Consider the following 21,202-nt stretch of genomic DNA (forward strand, 5'->3'; position numbering starts at 1 on the left):
AGGAACCGACACCAAACGGAGGAAGTAACAACAAAGAAACCGGCTTTTCGAGAAGGTTGAAGAAGAACGTGAAGAAAAAAAACCGGCAACACCCCGACGGATGGCGAGAACGAGGAATGGAAAGGAAAAACGGTGGAAAACATCCAAAACAGGGTGAATGTGATCGAGGCCGCAGACGATCGTACGATCTTTGCTGGTGGTGCGGCGGTTTGTTGTGAGACTGGGAGGTTTGCAGCCGGTTGTTGTTGTTACCATTGCCGGTGTTGAGAGAGAGAAAAACAAAACAGCACCGAGCAAGAAAACGAGTAGAAACCAGTATAGAGAAAGGGGGGTTTTTTTACAGGTGCCCATGTGCCAAAGAATGAGTAAAAATAACGATCAACAGCGGCGCGTTTCAATGCAGCTCACTCGTTGTCGAACCCGTAAGCGCACAAAAAACACATTCTGGCACCGTTCTGCCTGTTTTGTTTCGAATGACTCGTATGATACCGGGAGGGGGAAAAATGGGAACCTGCATGGAAATGGAATCTACACTAAGGTTTGGGTAAATCGTTAGTTTTGTGTGAACTTGAGCGAACCGGTTCGTTCTTTGCGAAGAACTGAACGCACGAAGCAGATCTTTCGTTCTTTTGACCGTCATCCCTTAACTCGTTCGTACAGTTCGCTCACCAAATGTTCCTCCTTTCGACGAGTAGTTCACTCAATCTGCCGTTCCTGATCGCTCCACCTACGTTACATTCCATTCAACCGGCGTTACAGCTAGTTCAACGTGCGTTACAGATAACTCAACGTGCGTTATGCGTCGTTCAACCTGCGTTACAAGCCGTTCATTTATCTTGCTTCATAGTTCGTTAAATTACTTTTACATTTAACGCCATAAGTCACTCGACCTGTCTATATTTAACCCGGCCGGACTATTCGCAGCAACTGCAGCAACATAGTTTGACGAACGAAGTTCGTTCGTTCACTTAAAACAACTGATCGAACTGTAACGGATTTCGTTCTTGTGACCCAACTCTGATCTAGACCCGGAGGGGTTGGTTGGTTTTGTGTATAAGGTTGATTGGAACCAAGGAGTACCTTGCATGATCAACAATATCTAGCGATCTTAAGGAATTCTTTCCTTTGAGACACATTTGTCGCGCATCTTTTGTTCTTCTACAGTTTGCTTCCAAGACTCGGTTATTGACCAGCACTTTTGCCAGTGAACATCACATTCATCAGGCAGCAATATACAACGCCACCATCGCCACCATCGTCTCCGAAAAAATACGTTAAACATTCGCAAATTCCCGTCTCCATTCACCCAGCTCCTTTATGCCGATCACGGACCAACCCGTCTGCGGCTGTTCGGAGGGGGCCATTCCATCATCCACTACCATCAACACACCCCATATTGTTTTTGTTGTTGTTGTTACCGATTACTACCATCTTACCTTCCTATATGGGGCGGCCAGACAAAAGAAGGCGCAGCGAGACGGCGAAGAAACAAACTAGCACCATTCGTCGTGGCCGTGTGTACGCGGTTTTTGCACATTGCCCCGGCACTTGGTTCTTATTGCCGCGCGGCTTCATGATCTTCTTTTGCCTGTAGAAACCAGCGAACCACCCGGATGGCCAGCAGCCGTGTGGAGAAGTGGCGTGTAAAAACAGAACGGAAGAAAAATAATAACAAAGCCGGCTGCCGGCAAACGGCGGTCATGCTGACGAGGTGACGTGAGCGAGACACACCGAGAGAGAGAGACGGGGCTCAAACGCACCGGGGGACCAACTTTGCACCCGTAACCGGCCTGCCACAGCCAGCCAGCCGTACAAGGCCAACATACTAAAAGCAGACACGCATCGACGATGGTTACGGGAAAGCAAAGAAGAAAAAGGAACCCAAGGGACAAGAAGATCGTCAAGAAGCAGGCCCTCCTCGGCGATCGCAAACCGTGTCGTCGAAGGTTTTGTTTTTTTTCTCTCTACCGCTGCTGCTGCTGCAGTCGAGCGTTGTGTTTGTTTTGGTCGTACAGTTCATTGAGACGAAGCAAAAAGAGAGAAAGAGAGAGAGAGAGAGACGCATGAAACAAGACAGCAAAAAGGATAATGAGAAGGGTAAGTAAAAGAAATTGGGACTGTTGGGGTGATCGTGACCGATCGTCTACATTAAGCGCTTTTAGGCGCATTTACGCTTTTTCGTGAATTTTTGGCTGCAACTGCACAGTGCGCGGGCATTATGGTCAGAATGAGTTTTTGAAATATTATAATATAATTTAAACGGATCTTTGATTTTCTTGGCGTAACGACATACTAAATCATGCTTGCCATTTTTTGGCTTATTTACACTTATTTTACCACATAGCTGGATAATCATCCCTTGCTACGGGTGAAGATCGCGCGCTGATCACTCCGTCCCCTGTGCAAACGTTCTCAGACAAAAGTATCCAACTGTAGAGAAATGTAAAGGTATCATACACTTTGATAGCGGCACAATTAACAATTTGAAGCTGTCTAATGCATCATTCATAAGGTTACCATAACGCATCAATGGAGTCTCGCGTATAAGGTTAACAGTAAGCACCTGCATCGATTCTAGCCAGGTAACGCTTGGCTGCTTTTCTTCCGATGTTTCTCTCTTTATCACTTCGCAGACTCATAATTAAGTGCTAAACAACTGAACCCAACCCTCCCCACCCTCAGAAGAGTCAGTGCGTTTCGACCACTAATTAAGAGTTTCAGTTTCAGTCCGATTCTTCAGGGCGAGAGACCCCTCCCAGCTTTACGATGCGTACAAGGTGAATGACGCCTTGGAATCCGCCGTCCATTGCCTTTGGTTGTTTCCTTTCTAGTGTGCGTTGAATTAATTTTAACGATTGTTTTTTTTTAAGCTAGCTCTAACAAAATCAGTAATAAAATTGATTTCTATTACTCTATCGAAGCAAGATGTCGTTGCGTGGCATGTTTTGCGCAAAAGTTTCTTCATATCAGCATCAACTTTTACCCCGCAGTATGTCCCACGGGATGGCCATCCGCATCAGCGTGGCGATGTTCCGTACAAGGTTCATTCCTTCAACTCACGATGTTATGTTGGAGAGAACAAAACAAACCCCAAAAAATAACGGATGGCCTTTCCAAATGCCTTTCCAACGCAGACAGCAGCATCCGGAGCCGTCTCGGAGAGCCCACTGGGACACCGTGCCGGAGAGCACACGAAGAACGCATCGCTACGCAGCCTTTGGCAGCATTCTTCACGTCCAGCGACCAACGATTCCCACATGTACGGAGATGTTGGCAGACTTCTCGGAATTCTTCTCTTCGCTTACGAAAGCGATCGGTCGCCTTTCCGGCGCTTTCCGTCACCGCCAGGCGGGAAAAAACAGGAACGAACAAGTTTCTCTCGGTTGTGGATTATATACGAGATGCGAAGAACTTGTGTAAATAGAGTGGAATTGAAAAGAAAGGGGGAAAACAACTACCCCGAAACGGCGCAAGAGGTTCTGTCCAAAACGAAACCATAAAATCGTTTGCGACCGTTTAATGTGTAGGCATGGGTTCAATGTGTCGGTTTGGCACTTTCCAAACGGTGGAGCAGTTAAACGAAATTATCCGGTTGGTATGTATGGAGCTGGAGCCGCACACTTAAATGGTGGACGAGACGGATAATGATTTTCGTTGCGTTACGGCTAGCAGCTGGTATTATTTTTAATGCTTTAAGACATCCCGACATAAAAAAAAAACGCCAAACTATGAAGTACTTGCCGAACTTCATATAAAACTAGTAACATATTTCATCCCTTTGACAATTAAGCGAAAATAGCAAACCAATAAATAAAATTCTTAACTGCCGGCGAGGTGCCATAATAAAGTAAAGAAGAAAAAAAAAAACATTGGTCTTTTTATGCTTGTGGTGGTGTGGCAGCGAATCTTCCCCGAAAAAGGAAACACATGTTAATGAGAGGAAAAAAGAACTGTGGCGTTAAGAAACAGGAAGATTACAATGTGAGACGAGCCGCATTACCCGCAACACATAGAGCCATGTGACCGGGGCGAGAGTGGAAGCGAAGCGAAAGGAAGCGTCTATTTAGTTTTATGAATGGGGTTTTGAACTTAGAAATATTCAAGGTTACTATCAGCAAACAGGCTGGTGATTGGGGAGCGTGATTATGGGAATCTGGCACATTTTCTTCGCAGTAAAAAAAGCGAATTTTTAGTATATTTTTGTTTTTCTAGAAAGAATAACATTATTTTACAGGTCTCAAATGAAGATGAGTTGTGAAAAAAAACGCATCCTTTCATAAACATTGTATATGAATAAGCGTTAATTAACCTGAATTTTGCACCAAATAGTTGAAATATGATAATAACGAACATAATTTTACAACTTTTTTTTTAATTACGCATGACCGACCATTGTGCAGTGAAATTTGGAAAGACTGCGTACAAACGAGGCTAGCGCCATCTCGTGAGAAATTGCTCTACGCACTATGCAACGATGGTTGGACAATGTTAGTAACGTAATTCAAATGGCGCATGATTCGTTAATTTCGATGAGGAAAAACATTGAAAATCGCAACAACAGTACAAAGATAGCGTACTTAAAAAAAACTTTTAAACAACATCAAAATGGTGACAAACTTTCATGGCCACATTACCCTCAACTCTACGATAGGTCCGGTTTCACTATGACAATTGATTAAAATTTGTTACTTGTATAATTCAAAATTATTCCTTTCGAAGCTTTATGGATTGAAATGAACATTCAAATTTCAGTTTTAGAATACAAATGTGGACAATAAACTTCTGATTCAACGAAAGAAGCTAAGCTTAAGCGGATTTAAAAGCTAATTTTGTATTTTATGTTAATTTATTTTTTGGCACAGTAATACAATGCCGTCCGCTAGATAGATCAGATAGGCTCCTTTTCTGGAAAAATTTGGAACCAGTTGTAGCTGGCTCCCGCTCTGCAGCCGTTTTCCTTATAATGCCTAACTGAAGTTAAAAATATCTCAAAAAATATATATTTCAAAATCTCCAACAATTTCTATCTGTCATTTTTTGCCCTTTTATCATTCTCTTTCCGTATTGTAGCATCAGCAGCATACATAAACCAACAAACTTATTATTTTGTCCAACACTGTAACTGTCAAAGTAGTTCAACAGCGACCGCCCGCCGTGATGTAAAAAAATGTCAAAATAAACCATCTAGAAAACCGGTGTATTGCGAAGGGCATAAATTACCGAAACAACATGTTTCTACCTGTTTAGGAAAACTTAACAAAACCAACTCAATACTGCTATCGGCAATACTGTACGCGAGACAGGAGGAATCGTTACTTCACGGCCCTGATCAAGTGTGGCTGCCAGACATAAATGTTCAGGCGCGACAACTAGAAGAGTTGATTTCGTAACTGCTTGTTATCACAGCAATCCGAACCACTCATAACTGTGTTGTGCAGCGGGCAGTTCAATAAACAATAAAGCAGTAGGCCAGGATCCTGCCGATCGGAAACCATGAGTGGATATTTGTTTCGAAACCTCGGCAGTCGCTACATTTCTGTGAGTCAAAAATTGTGCTGCGCTGCACATATTGTACAGCTGCATGAAGAATGAAATCTAGTATGCGAAAAATCACTTTCGCTTTCATTTCTGTAAGCAAAGGGACAGGGTCATCTGCTAAAAATAAGTTTACTCAGATCGTTGCGTACGGATTCAAAGCAACGCCAAGCAATATCGGCCTCATTATCATACTTATTAAGCTGACGTATCGTTCCTTTGTTGTTCGTTTTTTTTCAGATACTTAGCCGCGTGTGGTCGGGAAACTCACAAATGGTGAAAAATTCTGAAGCAAACTTAAGAAAAACACTCGAGACCAAGTTCCCCCAGGTAGGTGGAACCCGCGTGATAATAATACAATAGTGTCATCCCTCGGTAAAGGGCATCGGGTCGTTGATCGATCGTTGTTGAAGATTACCTTATCAGTAGCTTTGGCTCAATACACAATGGTACTCAAATTACGTTTTCTCTGGGATTTGCAGGCAAAGAACATCGTTGTTACCGATATCTCTGGCGGCTGTGGATCGATGTATGAAATATTTGTCGAAAGCAAAGAATTCAAAGGACTGTCCACGGTCAAACAGCACCGCCTAATAACGGAAACACTCAAATCGGAAATTAAAGACATGCACGGTCTCCGGATACACACATCCATTACTGAGTAACGGCCGTACGCCCATTGTACAAAGCATAATGTGCATAAAGCATTAATGTACTGCTGATCATCAGGCTATGAATAAAGATAGTTCGTAAGACGTGACCGCACCAATTCTGAATTGCATTGAAAATTAAATAAAACGATCATAAACACATACCTCGTTGCAGCAGATAACTTCACTTGTCACACACGCACACCTAGCACAAGCACAGACGGTAGAGCAACAATGGAGGATCGGATGACGAGAAACTTTCCGAAACAAATTTGCACGGAACGGCCAGTGGTTATAAGCGACGATTAAAACACAATGTTCTTTTCCTGTTTCGAGGAAATAAATGAACACGCTGTTGTACACTTTGATTGCTGACCACAGAGAATCAGTTATCACTTATCAGAACCACAGAGACTTTCAAACGATTATCAGCATTTGAACCGTGTCTTTCTGTGCGTTTATGCGCGTAGAGGATACGTAAGTAAACAATTGTTATTTGCGCTTTTGTTTATCAAAGTTCACTAAGGGCTGCCAGCGGACATCGAACTGACATTTCGCATGATAGTTTTTCTTCATTTGTATTTCGTATGTATTTCGAAAATCGGAACGGAAATCGTTGGTAAAATCTTGGATTATGTTGAAGTATTTTGTTTCAACGCATAAAGCATGAACGTATTGTAGGGGAAATGGTAAAATATTTCAATGTACTTTGAAGATTACATCTTCTTCGTCTGTGGTCTACTTCGTCGTTCCAGAAATCTTTTACTTCGCAGCTGTGCTTCACAAGATGGGTGCAACATCCACAAGTGGCCAAGGTTCGGTTCCGGCTGAGGTGTCTTCAAGAAATATCTGTGTTACATAAAATTTAGCAAAATAGTGTTTGTATTTGCAAAAGAGTTATATTTGTGGTTGTGGAATTAACTGTACAGATATGTTCAGGAACTGTCTCAAATACTTACGTCTTCATACTCAGGTTGTGCCGGATAGAGTTTTGCCAGGATTTGATAGCAAATTCACGATAGTATGGATACTTGTCCATTATAAAGGAGTAGATTTTGCAAAGCGGCAACTTCTTTTGCGGAGATGCGCTGATAGCTTGTATGATGAGCTGCGAATAGCTGTAAGGTGGTCGCTCGCCATGAGTACGTGGTGCCATTTCTTCATTTGTGCACAAGGGAACTAACTGAAATGCATTAAACATACAAAACAAATGTACACTTTAAAGGCCTTATAACGTTAATACCAACCTGAGACTCATGATGGTTGCAAATGCTGCCTTTATTCGCTTCAGGTACGACGGTTGTTTCGTTAATAAAACTTTTAAAATGGATTACATCCGTTGTGCTTGGAAAGCGTATGATGCAGCTGTAATGTAAAGTGGTGTAGGTTCATTAACTACTTCATAATTATGATACTGAACAATACAAAACACATTACACTTACTGTTGAGGTAGAATATACGGTTGCTCTCGTTTACCGTAAAACGTTTCATCAATCATGATGCCATTCTTGCTAAGGCACAGCAGAGTGAAGTTTCCATCAGAATCGTACGCAATAGTGAAATGTTTGCGAGATATTTGGTTGCTAGTACCAGCAGGGAAAATCTGCGGCACTGCCTCATCCGTTACCCGGCCAACCGTGGTCGGCTTGTCATTCAACAGCATTAAATAATCCGCACTGGTCAGCTGTGAGATTATGCCCGGATTGCTGGCACGATAGGAGCTAACCAGTGATCGTAAATTCTCGCTCGTCATTTTACAAATCGATATACAATCACAGTATGTATCAGGTTTCGTGTTTGCCTTAGGAGGCAATGAGTAGGGATTCATTATAACGGGCATCCTGAAACTGAAAAGCAACTTAATTTTAGTAATCGTAACCCTGCAATATGAATATGATACGCAACGACATAGGATCAACGATAAACTCCTCCTAGGAACAGTTTCTTGTAAATGGTGTACATCTTGAGGATCTCAAAGCTTTGCCATCTGGAAGTTAGTAACAGACACAACGTTAGCAACTCTTTCGCCAATGCTACACCAAATGGGGAGCACTATCAACTCTTCGGACGAGTAGCAAGAGCAGCAAGCGTCGCCTCTGGCGACTTTCTGAACAAATTACAGGATGGGCTTGGACTTAGATAGTCCTTGAAGTCAACACTTTTAGAGTATAATCGGCTGTAAATTGTGAGTGCTCAGGGCCTCCGTAAATTGTTAAAGACTGGTACAATTTTCCTCGAAGAAATCAATGGTAAGGCTCAATGTTTTCTAAATTGTTCCAGCAAAGACCGCTCGTAATCTGGAGGCTCGCGATATATTGACCTTCCAAACAGTTCTATGATGAATTCCTGATGAATTCCTATGATGAATGAAATGATGAAAGTGAACATACCCGTGAGGTTTTTCCTGTAGATCACTTCAAATGATGTGTTCTCTAAGTCGAATTCTCTTGATGTAACTAGAAGAAAGACTGAATTTACTGGGCCAGTGAAATAGAACGATGCAGCAATGGTGTTGTGCAAAATTCGCAAAAAAAGCACACGATGGCTACTACAGAACTAAACGAAATGAAACCACGCACTCGAGCCAACTTTGATTTTGACACTTTGGCGGCACCGCCTGTTTAGATCGAACAAAGGTTTTTTTTGGCGGAAAGTTGTCATGATGCTTGAAGCCCTTTCAGTTGAGAAGAGAACAACAAAGATCAAAGTGTGCATGGTTCATGTGCCACGCTTACTGTGCAATTCTTCAAGTTCCGTTCGCATTTAAAGTTTGTTCCAGGTAAGATCAGCGCCACATGCTATAACTTTCTGCAATTGAAACCACTGCAGTAGATTAACTCTTTGTTATGCAAGGTGCTGGTATGGCTTGTGTCATCCTGTGCAGAAAACTACATCGCTCTCGTCATAGCGATATTGACTTCCGGATGTACGGGTAGATAAGTCTCTGCGTAAATTGTGAACTCTCCACTGCTGATACGTCCGTTTCAGACAACTAATTTTAACTTTTTTTTTTGATACAGGTAAACTCCTATAGAGAACAAAGGATCTAAAATATTGCCAGATGATCTTGTAGCTCGTTTCTAACTTTCAAAATATACACATTAAGGTTAGACAGTCATTGAACAATATCTTCAATCACAATTGTGCCGGCTTGTGGGATATAGCGAGTCAATTTCAAGTACTCATAATGATGATTAAGATCTCAATTTTAACAAGACGAGCATTCGCAAAGCCTATTATCATAGATCGGTCCAAAAAAGACTAGTTTTCCAGAATAGTATTTGGCTCACTGTACGTTAAAAAATGTGTTCCAAAAGAATGGAGAGTCTTGTAGCAGTTCACAAGTAAAACTCGAGCGTTGATCAGTATTGACTTCTGAAGAGACTGTCTTGCAAGTAGTAGTAGTAGTAGTAGTAGTAGTAGGTGGCATCTCGGGATCTACGTTGATTTATGGTGTCAAGATGTATGTCACTGAAGATGATCGTGACGACCTTTCTTTTGTTTGGAGGTTGTTTCCTGAAAGATGGTCTAGAAGTATTTCCGTACGACTCATTGTCAATCAATCAATCCATTTATCAATAGGAAAAATGTTAGACATTGACGGACAGATATCGCGAGATATACCTAGTCTGTAACCGTTATTATCTCTTCCAGAGGTGCGACAAATAGAGCATGGATCGTAGAAACGGCATGAGATGGTTTAAGGACTAACGAGGACATTCAATCGTGAGCTCAACAAGGTAGCAGATACTAAGCAGACATGAAAATGATCAAAACTTCAAAAGTAGACAACACAATCTATACAGGCACGGGTTGTCTTTTGTTCACAATGTTAATATTGTTTTATTATACAATCTCTCTTCCTAGTGCTTCTCACAATTCGTCACATCTCGCAAGAAATGTTAATCGTTTATTCCTTCCATCGAATAGACTTAGTACCACCTAGTCGTCACACTTACACTTCATGATCATGATGAATGTTAGCATATTTGTCTTAGTGGGCGCAGTCGACTACCACACGTTTGCGATTGTTACAGCTTCCACCACCGGGTTTTGCGCAAGCCCGCTTTCAGACGTAAAAGCATGGTTCTGTGTGTGTGTGTGGGTGTGTGATTTTTTTGATGAAATATATTTGTAACAAATTTACATTGCAGCATACTGTCTCTATTCTAGGCTGTACAGATTAAGATTTACCATATGTCTTAATTGGCTACGTAACGCGTACCATCCCTGTTTGCTTTGCCCGTCTACTTAGCGCATCGTGACACGCGGACAGGTAATTAAGCCAGCGTTCAGTTCCTCTTCCTGTGCTTGCGTACGCTCAATTCGCATTGCCGCGGGACGGTTTCACACCCGCAGACGCATTCGAATGGCGATATACTTATTGCCCGTTTGCTGGTTTTGCTCACCACTCCGCCCGCCCGTTAGCTACTATTTCCCTTTTGTTTTTGTTCCTTTCTGTCCATTTTTGCTCGAGCCGATCGAGCCACAACAATGTCAATCCAACAGGCCAAAAGATGCAAATTTCCTATATTTGAACCCCCGTACTAGTTGTAAGACACTTCAAGATTCGCATGATTTCTTTCTTGGTGCTAGCCTAAGTACGCACCGATTTTTTTTCCTTTATTTCACTAAAATAGTTCGTACTCATCATCATCTTCATAAGCATCTTCGCGCATTCGTCAGGTTGGATATTTTCTTACGCTTTCTTCATTTTTTATGCGGTTTTTTTTTTAAAAAAGGACATTATTTTGCGCCTGTGTGTGTGTGTGTCCTGGTAAAACGGTTTGCGAGAAGGGGGTGATAAGAAAAAAATAATTATTTCACACATGCAATTATAACTTTCTTAGAAAGTTCGAAATATGTTTCGCGTCTTTTTTTCTATGACCGAGTAGAAAGACATTGCATGGTGTGGCTAAAAAAAAAACAATAACTAAACGTGAAATTAGCAAAAGTTACACACTTGCTCTTGCAGTCACACACTGCACAACATAAAACAGCTGATGAGTAGTAAAAACAAGTTGGTAGGCGAATAGTTAAAAGATATCGGTACTCAACAACAGCATGACAGATATATCGTAGCCCTTTTTTAACCTTCCTTCTGTACAAGTCACCTGTGTTTGCCTACTTTAGATTTGATATAGATCACACCTAGAGACTAACATGCACTCGTACGCAAGACAAAAAAAAACAGCTGAATGGAAACGATAGGCCAATCCTGCTTCCTAATAATCGGTATGATACCTCCGAACTAAGGTATGTGTGTGAGTGTGATACGAGCAGATCAGTAACTTGCATACATTTACAGCATATTGATACCGGTCGGTCCACCGGGTAGCGTTATACCGTCCAGCTTGATTGTGCTGCCCGAGGGTTTGCCTGGTGGAAGATTGAGTGACGATTCTTGCTGCTCGCGCAACTGGCGCCTCCGTTTTTTGCTCCAAAGCTCGTGACAATCCTGCCACGTTGGCAACTGCGGGGGAGGTAATCTGTGGGACAGAACGAAAGGGAGATGAGAAATGGCCTGGCGCAAATGGTGGCATACACCACGGTTGTGCGCTACTTACTGCTCAGGTATAACGTTTTTAAGCCAGTTTGATTTGAGCGCATCTTCGGCGGTGATGCGTCGATCGGGATCCAGCACCAGCATGCTGTCGAGTAGATCGAGCGAGGGTGTGGGCATGAAAACGAAGTCCTCCCTCAGCTTACGACGGTACTGTTTCTTTGATTTGAGCGTATGGAATAGGGGCAGCTTGATGACGTTCGGCCATACGGCCGGCGTGGGCGTACCGCATAACCGCGATATCATTTCCAGCTGGGCGGGTTCTTGGTTGGCTTGGAACAGGGGCTTCTTGAGGAACAGTTCGCCCAGTATGCACCCACAGCTCCACACGTCGATCGCTGGACCGTAGCGCTCCTCGCCAAGCAGTAGCTCCGGTGGACGGTACCACAGCGTAATTACTTTGTTCGTATACGGACGTTCCCGATTGTCTGCATTGTACAACCGAGCGAGCCCAAAATCTGCCAACTTCACCTCACCTCTGCAAAATAAAAGGGGGGAAAGAGAAAAGGTTACAGCCTATCTCAATTTATCGTTTAATTTATACTGTTATTGGAAAAAAAGTTGATCAACTTGAGGTTTTTTAGTTGCTTGGGTATGGGCCGGTGGCTGTCCCTCACATGACCAGAACCGGAACCAAATCGGAACGAAGTATTGAATGACGAAATACTGTGCAGCTAAAATTACCTGTTGTTCATGAGAATGTTGGAGCATTTGATGTCACGGTGGAGGAAATTTTTCTTGTGACAGTAGTTTAACCCATCCAACAGCTGGCGCATTATGCTTGCATTGTTCTGCTCATTGAAATCCACCATGCCCGACTCGAGCAGCCCCATCAGGTCGTGATCCATGTACTCGAATACCAGATAGAACGAACCCTTGTCCTTGCGAAATTCCAGCGCGTCCTGTTTGTCCGTTACAATCTCGCGCAGATTCACGATGTTTTGATGGTTGAGCTGGCGAAGGATCTTAATTTCCCGCACGGCCGTAATCGGGAAGCCTTCCTTCTCGTGCTCTAGCCGGACCTTCTTGAGCGCAACCAATTCCTTCGTTTGCTGATCTTTCGCTTTGTAGACCTGTACAAGCGTAAGTGAACGAATAACCGTTATTAGCGGCCGGGGATAAATTACTCGCCGTGCAAATACACTTACCTGTCCGTATGTGCCTTCGCCTATCTGCTCAAGCATATCGAACACTTCCACGCACCGTTCGCCCCAGTCCTTTCCACCGGACGCGGACATTGGCGCTGTCATGTTGCGCGAATGGCGCCGGTTTAAAATTCTTGGCCGTGTCATTGGTACCTTGCCCGCACCGGATGATGGCTGGTTGGCTGAGGCGGCAGCGGTAATCGCACTAGCGCCACCTCCTTTATACCGATTGTTTAAACTACTGTTGTTATTATTATTGACACTGGTTTGGCCTGATTGTGTTTGGTTCTGGGTGAGGTCACGATTGCTCTGCAATATGGGTGATCCAATGTCTTCGTCGCCACTTAAATCCTCCGATCCCGGTACCATCGGTGGCATGGGTAGATTGAGTAGACCCTTTTTGATGCCGCTGACGGGTAGCGTCGAGGTAGCTGGTGTAGTGGTGACTGCGCTAGAAGGAACTGCTGCCAATGTGGACACATTCAATGCGTTCGGTTTGCCGTGACTGTCTGGTCGCTGTTTGGCATTGTTTGCCACTGGCAGCGGTACGGCACCGGTAGTCGTCAGTGTAGGAATGGGCATAATTTTCATCGTACTCACTGCAGCGACCGGGCTGATTGGTCCCGGTGGGCTTGGCGTTTGGGCACCTTCCAGATCGGCCACATTAACGCCGGGCGGCATCGGCAGATTGGTAAGACTTTTTGGCTTCGTTGGTGCGATGCCGCTGCTTGTGTTGCTGTTGCCCGCCTCGGAGCCATGTGCCGCCGGCATCATTGGTTCAGCATTCGTTTCTACGTGCGCTAGATTGCTGAAGGTCGTACCGGAGAAGGTTGCTGCAGGGCAGTGATGAGAATGATGGTGCACTGCATTGTTCGTTATCACAGGTATTCGTGAATCGGGAACCAAATTACTATTGCTGCCATTGCTAATGTCACAACAGTTCGCAGAATGTGCAACCGCTCGGCCATCGGTTTGATCGCTGCGGGATGAATGTTCCGCCGACTCCGGCATTGGAATATCGGTAACGTTTGCCATCGACTCTGGGTTCCTTTCCTTTATTCCATTCGCATTGGAAGCTTCCAGCGAGTTCGAGGTACCATTGTTGCCATCGCTCTTCAGACTCTCGCCGTCCGGCGTTACGCCATCGTTAGCGGCACCCCCACCAGCAGACGATGCATCATTTTTCTTCTTGTTTTCCAAAATCTCTTGCAGCGTTTTATTGCGCTTGTGTTTGTCTTTGATCAGTTCTGCGAAGAAGCTGGTATCCGTGATTTTCTTCTGTAGGTCCATCTTTTTTGCTGAAGGCACCTGCGGTGAGCGGGATCTGCTGCTAGAGTAACGCTTGCTAGCGGATGATGAGAGGGGCGAACGTCGCGGGCTTCGCGAACGATGCCTCGAGCGGGAAGAAACATAGCTGCTACTGCCCCCGGTGCTCCGTTCCGGCGACGGGCTATAGTATCCGCCCTTTCGCGAAGATCTAGTCCTGCTCGTAGAGGCAGGTGATGGTGTACGGCGCGATCGTCGGTTACTGCTTGGGCTTGGAGTTCTGCTACAGAGGTACAGACAAGAATAAACCAACAATTAATAACCACGGCGATACTGCGGCTGTTCAGGACGGTTCCGTATAACTGATCGAATGCATACCTCAGGAACCGTTTATGGGATTCATTGCCACGGCGATCATCCCAGTCCCTTTCTCGCTTGCTGTAGCTACGGCTGTCCGATTTCCGATAGTAATCCTTCTCCGGGGGTGATCTGTCTCGCCGCCGTTTAGTAGGTGGAGGAGTGTGTGGTTTGTGTCGAGAATCTATAAAACATAATTAATCAAAGATTATTCAACATTATTTGTGGTAAACTTTCGAATCGTAAAATGACTCGAGTTTAGTAATTAATTTAGTTAAGTATCCACGTAAGAACTTTCCGTAGCAAGGATTTTACTTTGTAGCAAACATTAGTGACACGATTTGTTTACCGGATTGGCCCATAGTGGGTTAAATCCGGGTGAAAGCCAATCGGAATCGATTTTGACCGGTGGATGCAGGGGTTCCAACCCGAACTCACTGTGCCCATAGGTCGAAGTTGCTAGGGCTTTCTTATAGTGAAAGCTAGTTTGAAGTGGAACGGTCGATCTGATTCAATCCGAACGTAAAAACTCGTAATGCTAAAACAAAATCTTACTTGGCGAAGGTGTTCTTCTGGCGCTGTATCTTCGATCGTTTGATTGACTGCGCCGCCGACTGCTATCCCGATGGCTACTGCTCCGCGTGTGACGCAGCGCCGGTGGCGGTGGACTGTCAAGATCGATTGGACTACTCGGGTGCTGCTGGAGCGAACGATCATGGTACGACGATGAGTTTTTCTTATGCATGGCGACAGGTGGTGTATGAGGGGAAGATGTAATGTACATTTTGCGGCCGCTACCGCTGCCGCCAGCATTCGACGAACGATCCCGTTCCCGGTCGCGATGATCACGATCACGATCCCGTTCGCGATCATGGTCAATATCTCGTTCGAGCGGACTACGGCTTCGTCCAGCGGCATCATGATGACTGTCGTATGGACTGTTCAGCGAGTGGCGCGTTGAATGATGATGGTCTTGCAGCGGAGGAGTCCCTAAAAGCGAAGCAATACGACATTAAAGTCCACTGTTCGGTATTAGCTAGCATTTGATACGTACCTGGCGAGACTGGCGTAAGACTGGTGTCGTTGTGTACCGGCGTGTATGATTTGCTACCCTCGCGACTACCAACTCGATAGAGGGGCGACTGCTTCAGCGGCGGAGTCATTGATACTAGCAGCGAGTCTTCGCTCTCCGAGATCGTCTCAACGCTCGAAATCGATTTGGTGCGCAGTTTTCGCTTCCGCTTCTTTGCCTTTTTGTTCCGCTTGTGCTTTTTATCCTTCTTGCTTTTCTTGATCCGCTTCCTGCTAGAGACCGACTGTCCCTCATTGTTGATATCGTCTTCATCCTCCTCATCTTCATCTTCTTCCTCTTCCTCATTTTCATCGTCCAACTCTTCCGTACCAGTGCCGCCTCCATTCCCGTCCACTTCGTCCACTCTTCCATCGGCTTCGACGCTCCCATCGCCGTCTTTAGTTCGCTCTCCGTCCTGTTCATCCGCCAACGGATTTTCGGCGACCGTTTGTTGCTCATCGTTCAGTTTCGATCGTTTTTTCTGCATTCGATACTTCATGGATGAGGTATCGGACGATATCGAGTTGATCCTTTTCGATCGGTTGGACGAGCCACTGATGGAAGAGGTGGCAATGGCAGCTTTTGTTTCTGCCAACGACCCCACCCGGTTCAGATCCACCACATCGGGCAACGATGGTGTTCGGCTTCGCCCCTCCATTTCGCCTCTTTTTGACTGCGGTGTTCGCTTCCAACGCTTCGAGCTGGACCGATGGGAACTGCTCTTGCAGTGACCGTCCACAAGCGACGACTTCTTGTGTCGATGGTGCCGATGGCGGTGCCGTGACTTACTATTTTTACTTTTCTTGCTTCTGCCCATATCGTCCGCTTCATCGTCACCGCTGATAAACGAGTCATCGCCATTATCCACTACCACACCGTCGCCTTCCGCCGCACCCGACACGTCCGTTTCGATTTCACCCGCTTCGGGGGCGGAAAAATCGTCCGAACTGACGTCGGAATACTCTACGCCGGATTTGCTACCGGATAGGGTAGTGCGGTGCTCGGCATGCACACCTTCCAATTCGCCACTGCTATCGTCGTACGCATCCTTGTGTGATCGCGTGTATCGTTTCGCTTCCTCACCGAACGAAGGGGAAGACAATTCTTCAACATCCGAAGCCGATTGGTGTCGTTTCCTTTTGGACTTCTTGCTACTTTTACGGGATCGTTTCTTTGAGTGTTTGATACGTCCGCTGCTGGCGGCACCAGTTCCACCACCCACACTTCTGTCCCGTTCTCGGTCACGCTCAAGCCGTTCCATCGGTAACTTTGTGTAGCAAGTATTGCAACCCGCTAGCTAACTGGTACAAATGACACCAATTGGTTCGCGTGCCCCGCAGTGTGTTTTAACCGATAAACAAACACCTTTGCTAGTTCTTTAACTGTTAGCAGTGTTTGTTACTAAAATGCTGAACTAGAATAACGCATGAAGGTTGGATTTGTTATTACTGCTGTGGTCCAAGTGCGAGAGGTAGCCGATGCAGACACCGAGTGACGTGGAAACAAATGGCTTTTCCTAAAAAGAAATCGTAATAAAAACAACACAAACCGGTTAAAATATTGTACGCACATATAACTTATGGAACAAAACATGAGCAAGGGATGTTGTTTTCAACGTGTGGAACCGGAAGATCCGCGGCTAGGTGTGCAACACATTATTATCCTTACATAGCATGCCTTGGAAAAACTGTATTGACGTCTTTTGCTTCCTTTACCTCATACGTGAACCAAAACGGGGACGTTCTTCTCCAAATGGTTGGCGATGGGCTAGTGAAAGGGATTGCTTCGTCTTGGTGGTTCAATGTAGCGCAGAGTTTGTTGTTTATGAGTACTGCGATCGGCAACTGTGGATTTGCTCTGTGAAGAAGTTTGGTTGCATCGCTTCTTCGCCACTGTATGTAATTGTGATTCCGATGATTTTGGTAAGGAATGGGACAAACACGATACCGATTATCACTGACGGTCGATGTTTGACGCACCCCGACTGTATGTGTGTGTGCGTGTATGTCCAGTTACCGGAGTAGAGGACTTAGTCCTAGCACAAGCGGCACACAAGGAGAGACACTACGCACAATTCACATTGCGGCCATTCGTGTCCGATGGTTGCTACGTTCCAGATGGATAAATAAAGTCCCTTCTATTAGGGAAGGATCGGCCCGTAAAAAAAAAACACACACAGATTATCCGCAAGCAACCTCGGTTCCGATGCTACACGTCTCACTCGTTACTCATAATTCGCGTTAACCACTTGGGAGCCGCAACTGTTCGGCGGACAGTCCCGTGTCTGTATTCACAACACTCCGTCGTCGATGTTCAACCCGCGACGTAACTTTTATTGCACTGTAGTCACTTTTCTGCTCACTTTGGCGCATACACTCACGACCACGCACTTTTCAGGCCCGAAAATGCCGACTGTAGAGATTCTTATTTTCCCATCGCGGAAGTGGAAAAGTTGGCGGAGTCTCCGGACTTTTTTACAATGACGGCAAATGAGGGCTGCGTGCGTACGGTGCCCCTTTGTATCTAGGTGTGTGTGTGCGTGTGAGTGTACGTGATAATAGGTACCGAATGAAGAAGAAAGTTCTTCCGAGTACTTGTGAGGGTACGCTTATTAGCTAATATTCATCGAGCTTGATATCGCTTTTGCTAGCGCGTTCAGCCAGAAGGCATACCGTGAACGAACGCCAGAATGTAACGTTGTTCCAAAAATCAAAGGCGAGATGAAAAGTTCGAAAAGTTTTCATCAGTCCAAAAACTCAAGAGCTACGGAGAAAAAACGAGGGCATTCCGTCCGTGTTCGCTTTTGGCAAGGTGTACGTTTGAGCAGGTCCTGTCATGGTGTGGTGAGTTGACAGCACATGACAGCACCAAGCAAAGTAGACGTGGTGTGTTTGAAGTTTGAGTGCAAAAAAGGTACCGAACGGAAAAATATTGCTATTTTCCATGTTTGCTTATAGCTCGTGTTGGCGATGGGCGATTGTTTAGCAGTTTCAATAACTTTTACCTTTAAGTTTTAGCTTTATTACGTACACACAATGTAATTAATGAAGGGAAGTTTGAGATGGAAACGTCTGATCTGATCTGTTCTGAAGTTTAAAAATGTGGTTCAATGCAGTAATATCAGATCAAATATTTCTCCGCTCGTCTAAAAATATACTATTAACGTACACCATGCGAGGTACATCAATTTTCCTTCTGATTGCTCATGTTAATAGCGTTCCCAGGACACCTGTGCTTGACCATTCCATCTCATCTCATTCCATCTCTGAGCCATTCCTTTGCCGCTTGTAGATCACCTTTCCCATCCAGGCTTCCGACACAACGACATCCGATCCCAAATTTAGTTTTATTTCGTATTGCTAAACTCTAGGTCGGCCCGGTGGCATGATGGTAGAGGCGCCGATCTTCACACGAACGGACCGGACCAAAATCCCATCCGGGACAATCCGCCTTACGCAGGACCGACTGTCCATCTACGGGTAAATAAAGTCACTGAAAGCCAGAAATGGCAGGCCTAGACCTCTTGAGATTGTTGTGCCGATAAAGCAGAAGAAGACATAATATTCAACATTGCTGAGACCATCTGTCAAATGGATGAGCGACCAACAAATTATTTAGCCCAGCCTGCGTTACAAGAACAGGTGTCATGTACGGTGTGTCAAATTTTTGTTGATTTAATTTCAAACGAGCTGTTCGTAATTGTGTTTTTAAATTCAATCGGAATGTTATATGCATTTTAAAAATAGATAAGTAATGCTGAAAGCAAGTATTAGTAGTACGGCCAATCCTACAAACACAAAAGATTGATGCAGAAAATATATGAGGAACAATTCATTAAAATTATGTTTCATAGGTTCGATGAAGTCGTCGTTAGCGGATGAAACATAAGATTAGTAAATAACCTGCCATAGTGACATACAAACGCATAAGGATAGATGATCAATTTAGCGCTTAAATAGACTATTTAATAACTAAAAGCGATAAAATAGTGATTTGATTATAGCGCAGTTGGTGTTGGAAAATAATGCTTTAGTGTTCTCTGGATCTCGCTTTTGTACTCGTTTTCCGAGGCAAACAATCGTACAAGACGAAGTTGAATGAAGAGTTTAGTGGTTGTATTGTTTGTTTCTACAGTTTATTGTTTGAATTCGATTTTCAGAGTATCTTCACGGAAATAAGAGGAGCTCCAAACTGACGCTACTGCCCTACATTACATTTGCCCGTAATATTAAGAATAATTGTGGATTATCATGTCGAGAGATACTTGATGGTTGGATTACTTTTGAAACGAGAGCTTATCTGTGGATATTCTTTCTTCATTTGAGAGTAAGTCGCCTCTCGCTCGCTGTAATAATAAGTGGAATCAACAGCCAGTACAATAATGCTACCTAACAGGTGAACTGGCTTTATAGTATTACCCTCTCCCGAACGAAAGAAAAATTCCCCACTCTACAACGTAGTTTTGTCTTCCTTATAGTGTATCGTTGTACGTTGGATCCTCCAGAGCTAGTTTGTTTGTTTGCATTTTCTATTTCAGTATGAGGCTGGCATGGAGTTTGATTAGGACAATATTCGAAAAAGGTAGATACATGGGTTAATAGTGGAGCCACGTGACCGTGCGAAATCCCGACCAGTTTGAAATTTGCTCTATTAATAATACTTTTAAGCTGATTGAAAGCATTTCGTCTGTGTTCTGCACTAAACAAACTATATGAAGGGGCAGGAGTGCCGAAATGCATCACCCACCCATACTTGCATCGACTAAAAACCTAAACCGGTGTATTAAGAAGCACCACCCACCATGTAACATTTTGTTCGATAACGCTTTCGCGTGTTCGTAATGGTTACCGATATTGCGCAAATTGTTTCATGTTTCCAGTTTTTTAGCTTTCTAAATTTCATCTTTTGTTTTTTTTTGCGCAGTATAGATTAATGTTCTTCTTGCCCGGACGGAACGTAAGAAACATTTGTGCCCGTGTGTGTGTGTGTTTGTATGCGGCTTGTAACTTTTGATTATAACGAATTCATTGCTTAAATCGTGTAATTTGTGCATATATACGTTCGTAAGTAAAGCTCCGTTTTGTTATTGTTATACGACATTTTTACGCTTATTTTGTTTTACAAACACGTTTCCAATACTAAAAGATCAGATCTCGCGGTAAATATGAGTGAGAAATAATAGATTTCTTCTTCTAAAACAATTTAAGATCTTGTTTACCCCATTAGTTTTTTGATTTTTAACGTTCCATAACAAACTAACTAGCGTGTTACAAATAGTTTACGTTCCCTGGGTCTGGAGTTTTGCAGCATTCGGCGCTAATCATTATACACTAAATAACACAGACAAGAGAATCATTTTTGAATCACCTAATGTGATGATTTTGAACGTGAGGAAACATTAAACTCGAACATTCGGAAAATTAAGTTCGTTTTCTAAAACACAAACAGGAAACACAACAAATTTCTACCTATAAACTGTGTTGTTCCTCCAAAAACCTATCTGCACATTGCACTCATTGTACACTTATCGAGCATTGTTTGTTGCTGTGCTTTAAGAATAGTCATGCCTTTTAGGAAACGTGTATGCCATCGCTAAGTACCACCCCTAGCACG

General features: G+C 44.1%; 3 protein-coding genes across 3 annotated transcripts; 1 reads left to right on the forward strand and 2 right to left on the reverse strand.

Moving 5' to 3' along the window:
- The first annotated feature begins 5,493 nt into the window (after window positions 1–5,493).
- On the forward strand, window positions 5,494–6,200 carry LOC128714306 (bolA-like protein 3). The gene is made up of 3 exons (XM_053809182.1): window positions 5,494–5,538; window positions 5,776–5,865; window positions 6,018–6,200. The coding sequence occupies exons 1-3, from the start codon at window positions 5,494–5,496 to the stop codon at window positions 6,198–6,200; spliced, it is 318 nt and encodes a 105-aa protein (XP_053665157.1).
- A 701-nt stretch (window positions 6,201–6,901) lies between these two features.
- On the reverse strand, window positions 6,902–8,026 carry LOC128713079 (forkhead box protein K2-like). The gene is made up of 4 exons (XM_053807943.1): window positions 7,629–8,026; window positions 7,421–7,550; window positions 7,145–7,368; window positions 6,902–7,034 (listed from the first exon to the last, which is right to left on the reverse strand). The coding sequence occupies exons 1-4, from the start codon at window positions 8,024–8,026 to the stop codon at window positions 6,902–6,904; spliced, it is 885 nt and encodes a 294-aa protein (XP_053663918.1).
- Window positions 8,027–11,488: 3,462 nt separating this feature from the next.
- On the reverse strand, window positions 11,489–16,850 carry LOC128710858 (cyclin-dependent kinase 12). Its single transcript, XM_053805714.1, has 7 exons — window positions 15,572–16,850; window positions 15,073–15,507; window positions 14,539–14,701; window positions 12,898–14,443; window positions 12,434–12,822; window positions 11,754–12,227; window positions 11,489–11,675 (listed from the first exon to the last, which is right to left on the reverse strand). Exons 1-7 carry the CDS (start codon window positions 16,848–16,850, stop codon window positions 11,489–11,491), a joined length of 4,473 nt encoding a protein of 1,490 aa, XP_053661689.1.
- Between the last annotated feature and the right edge of the window lie 4,352 nt (window positions 16,851–21,202).

The sequence above is a fragment of the Anopheles marshallii genome, chromosome 3, assembly GCF_943734725.1.
Source record: "Anopheles marshallii chromosome 3, idAnoMarsDA_429_01, whole genome shotgun sequence".
Classification (NCBI taxonomy): domain Eukaryota; kingdom Metazoa; phylum Arthropoda; class Insecta; order Diptera; family Culicidae; genus Anopheles; species Anopheles marshallii.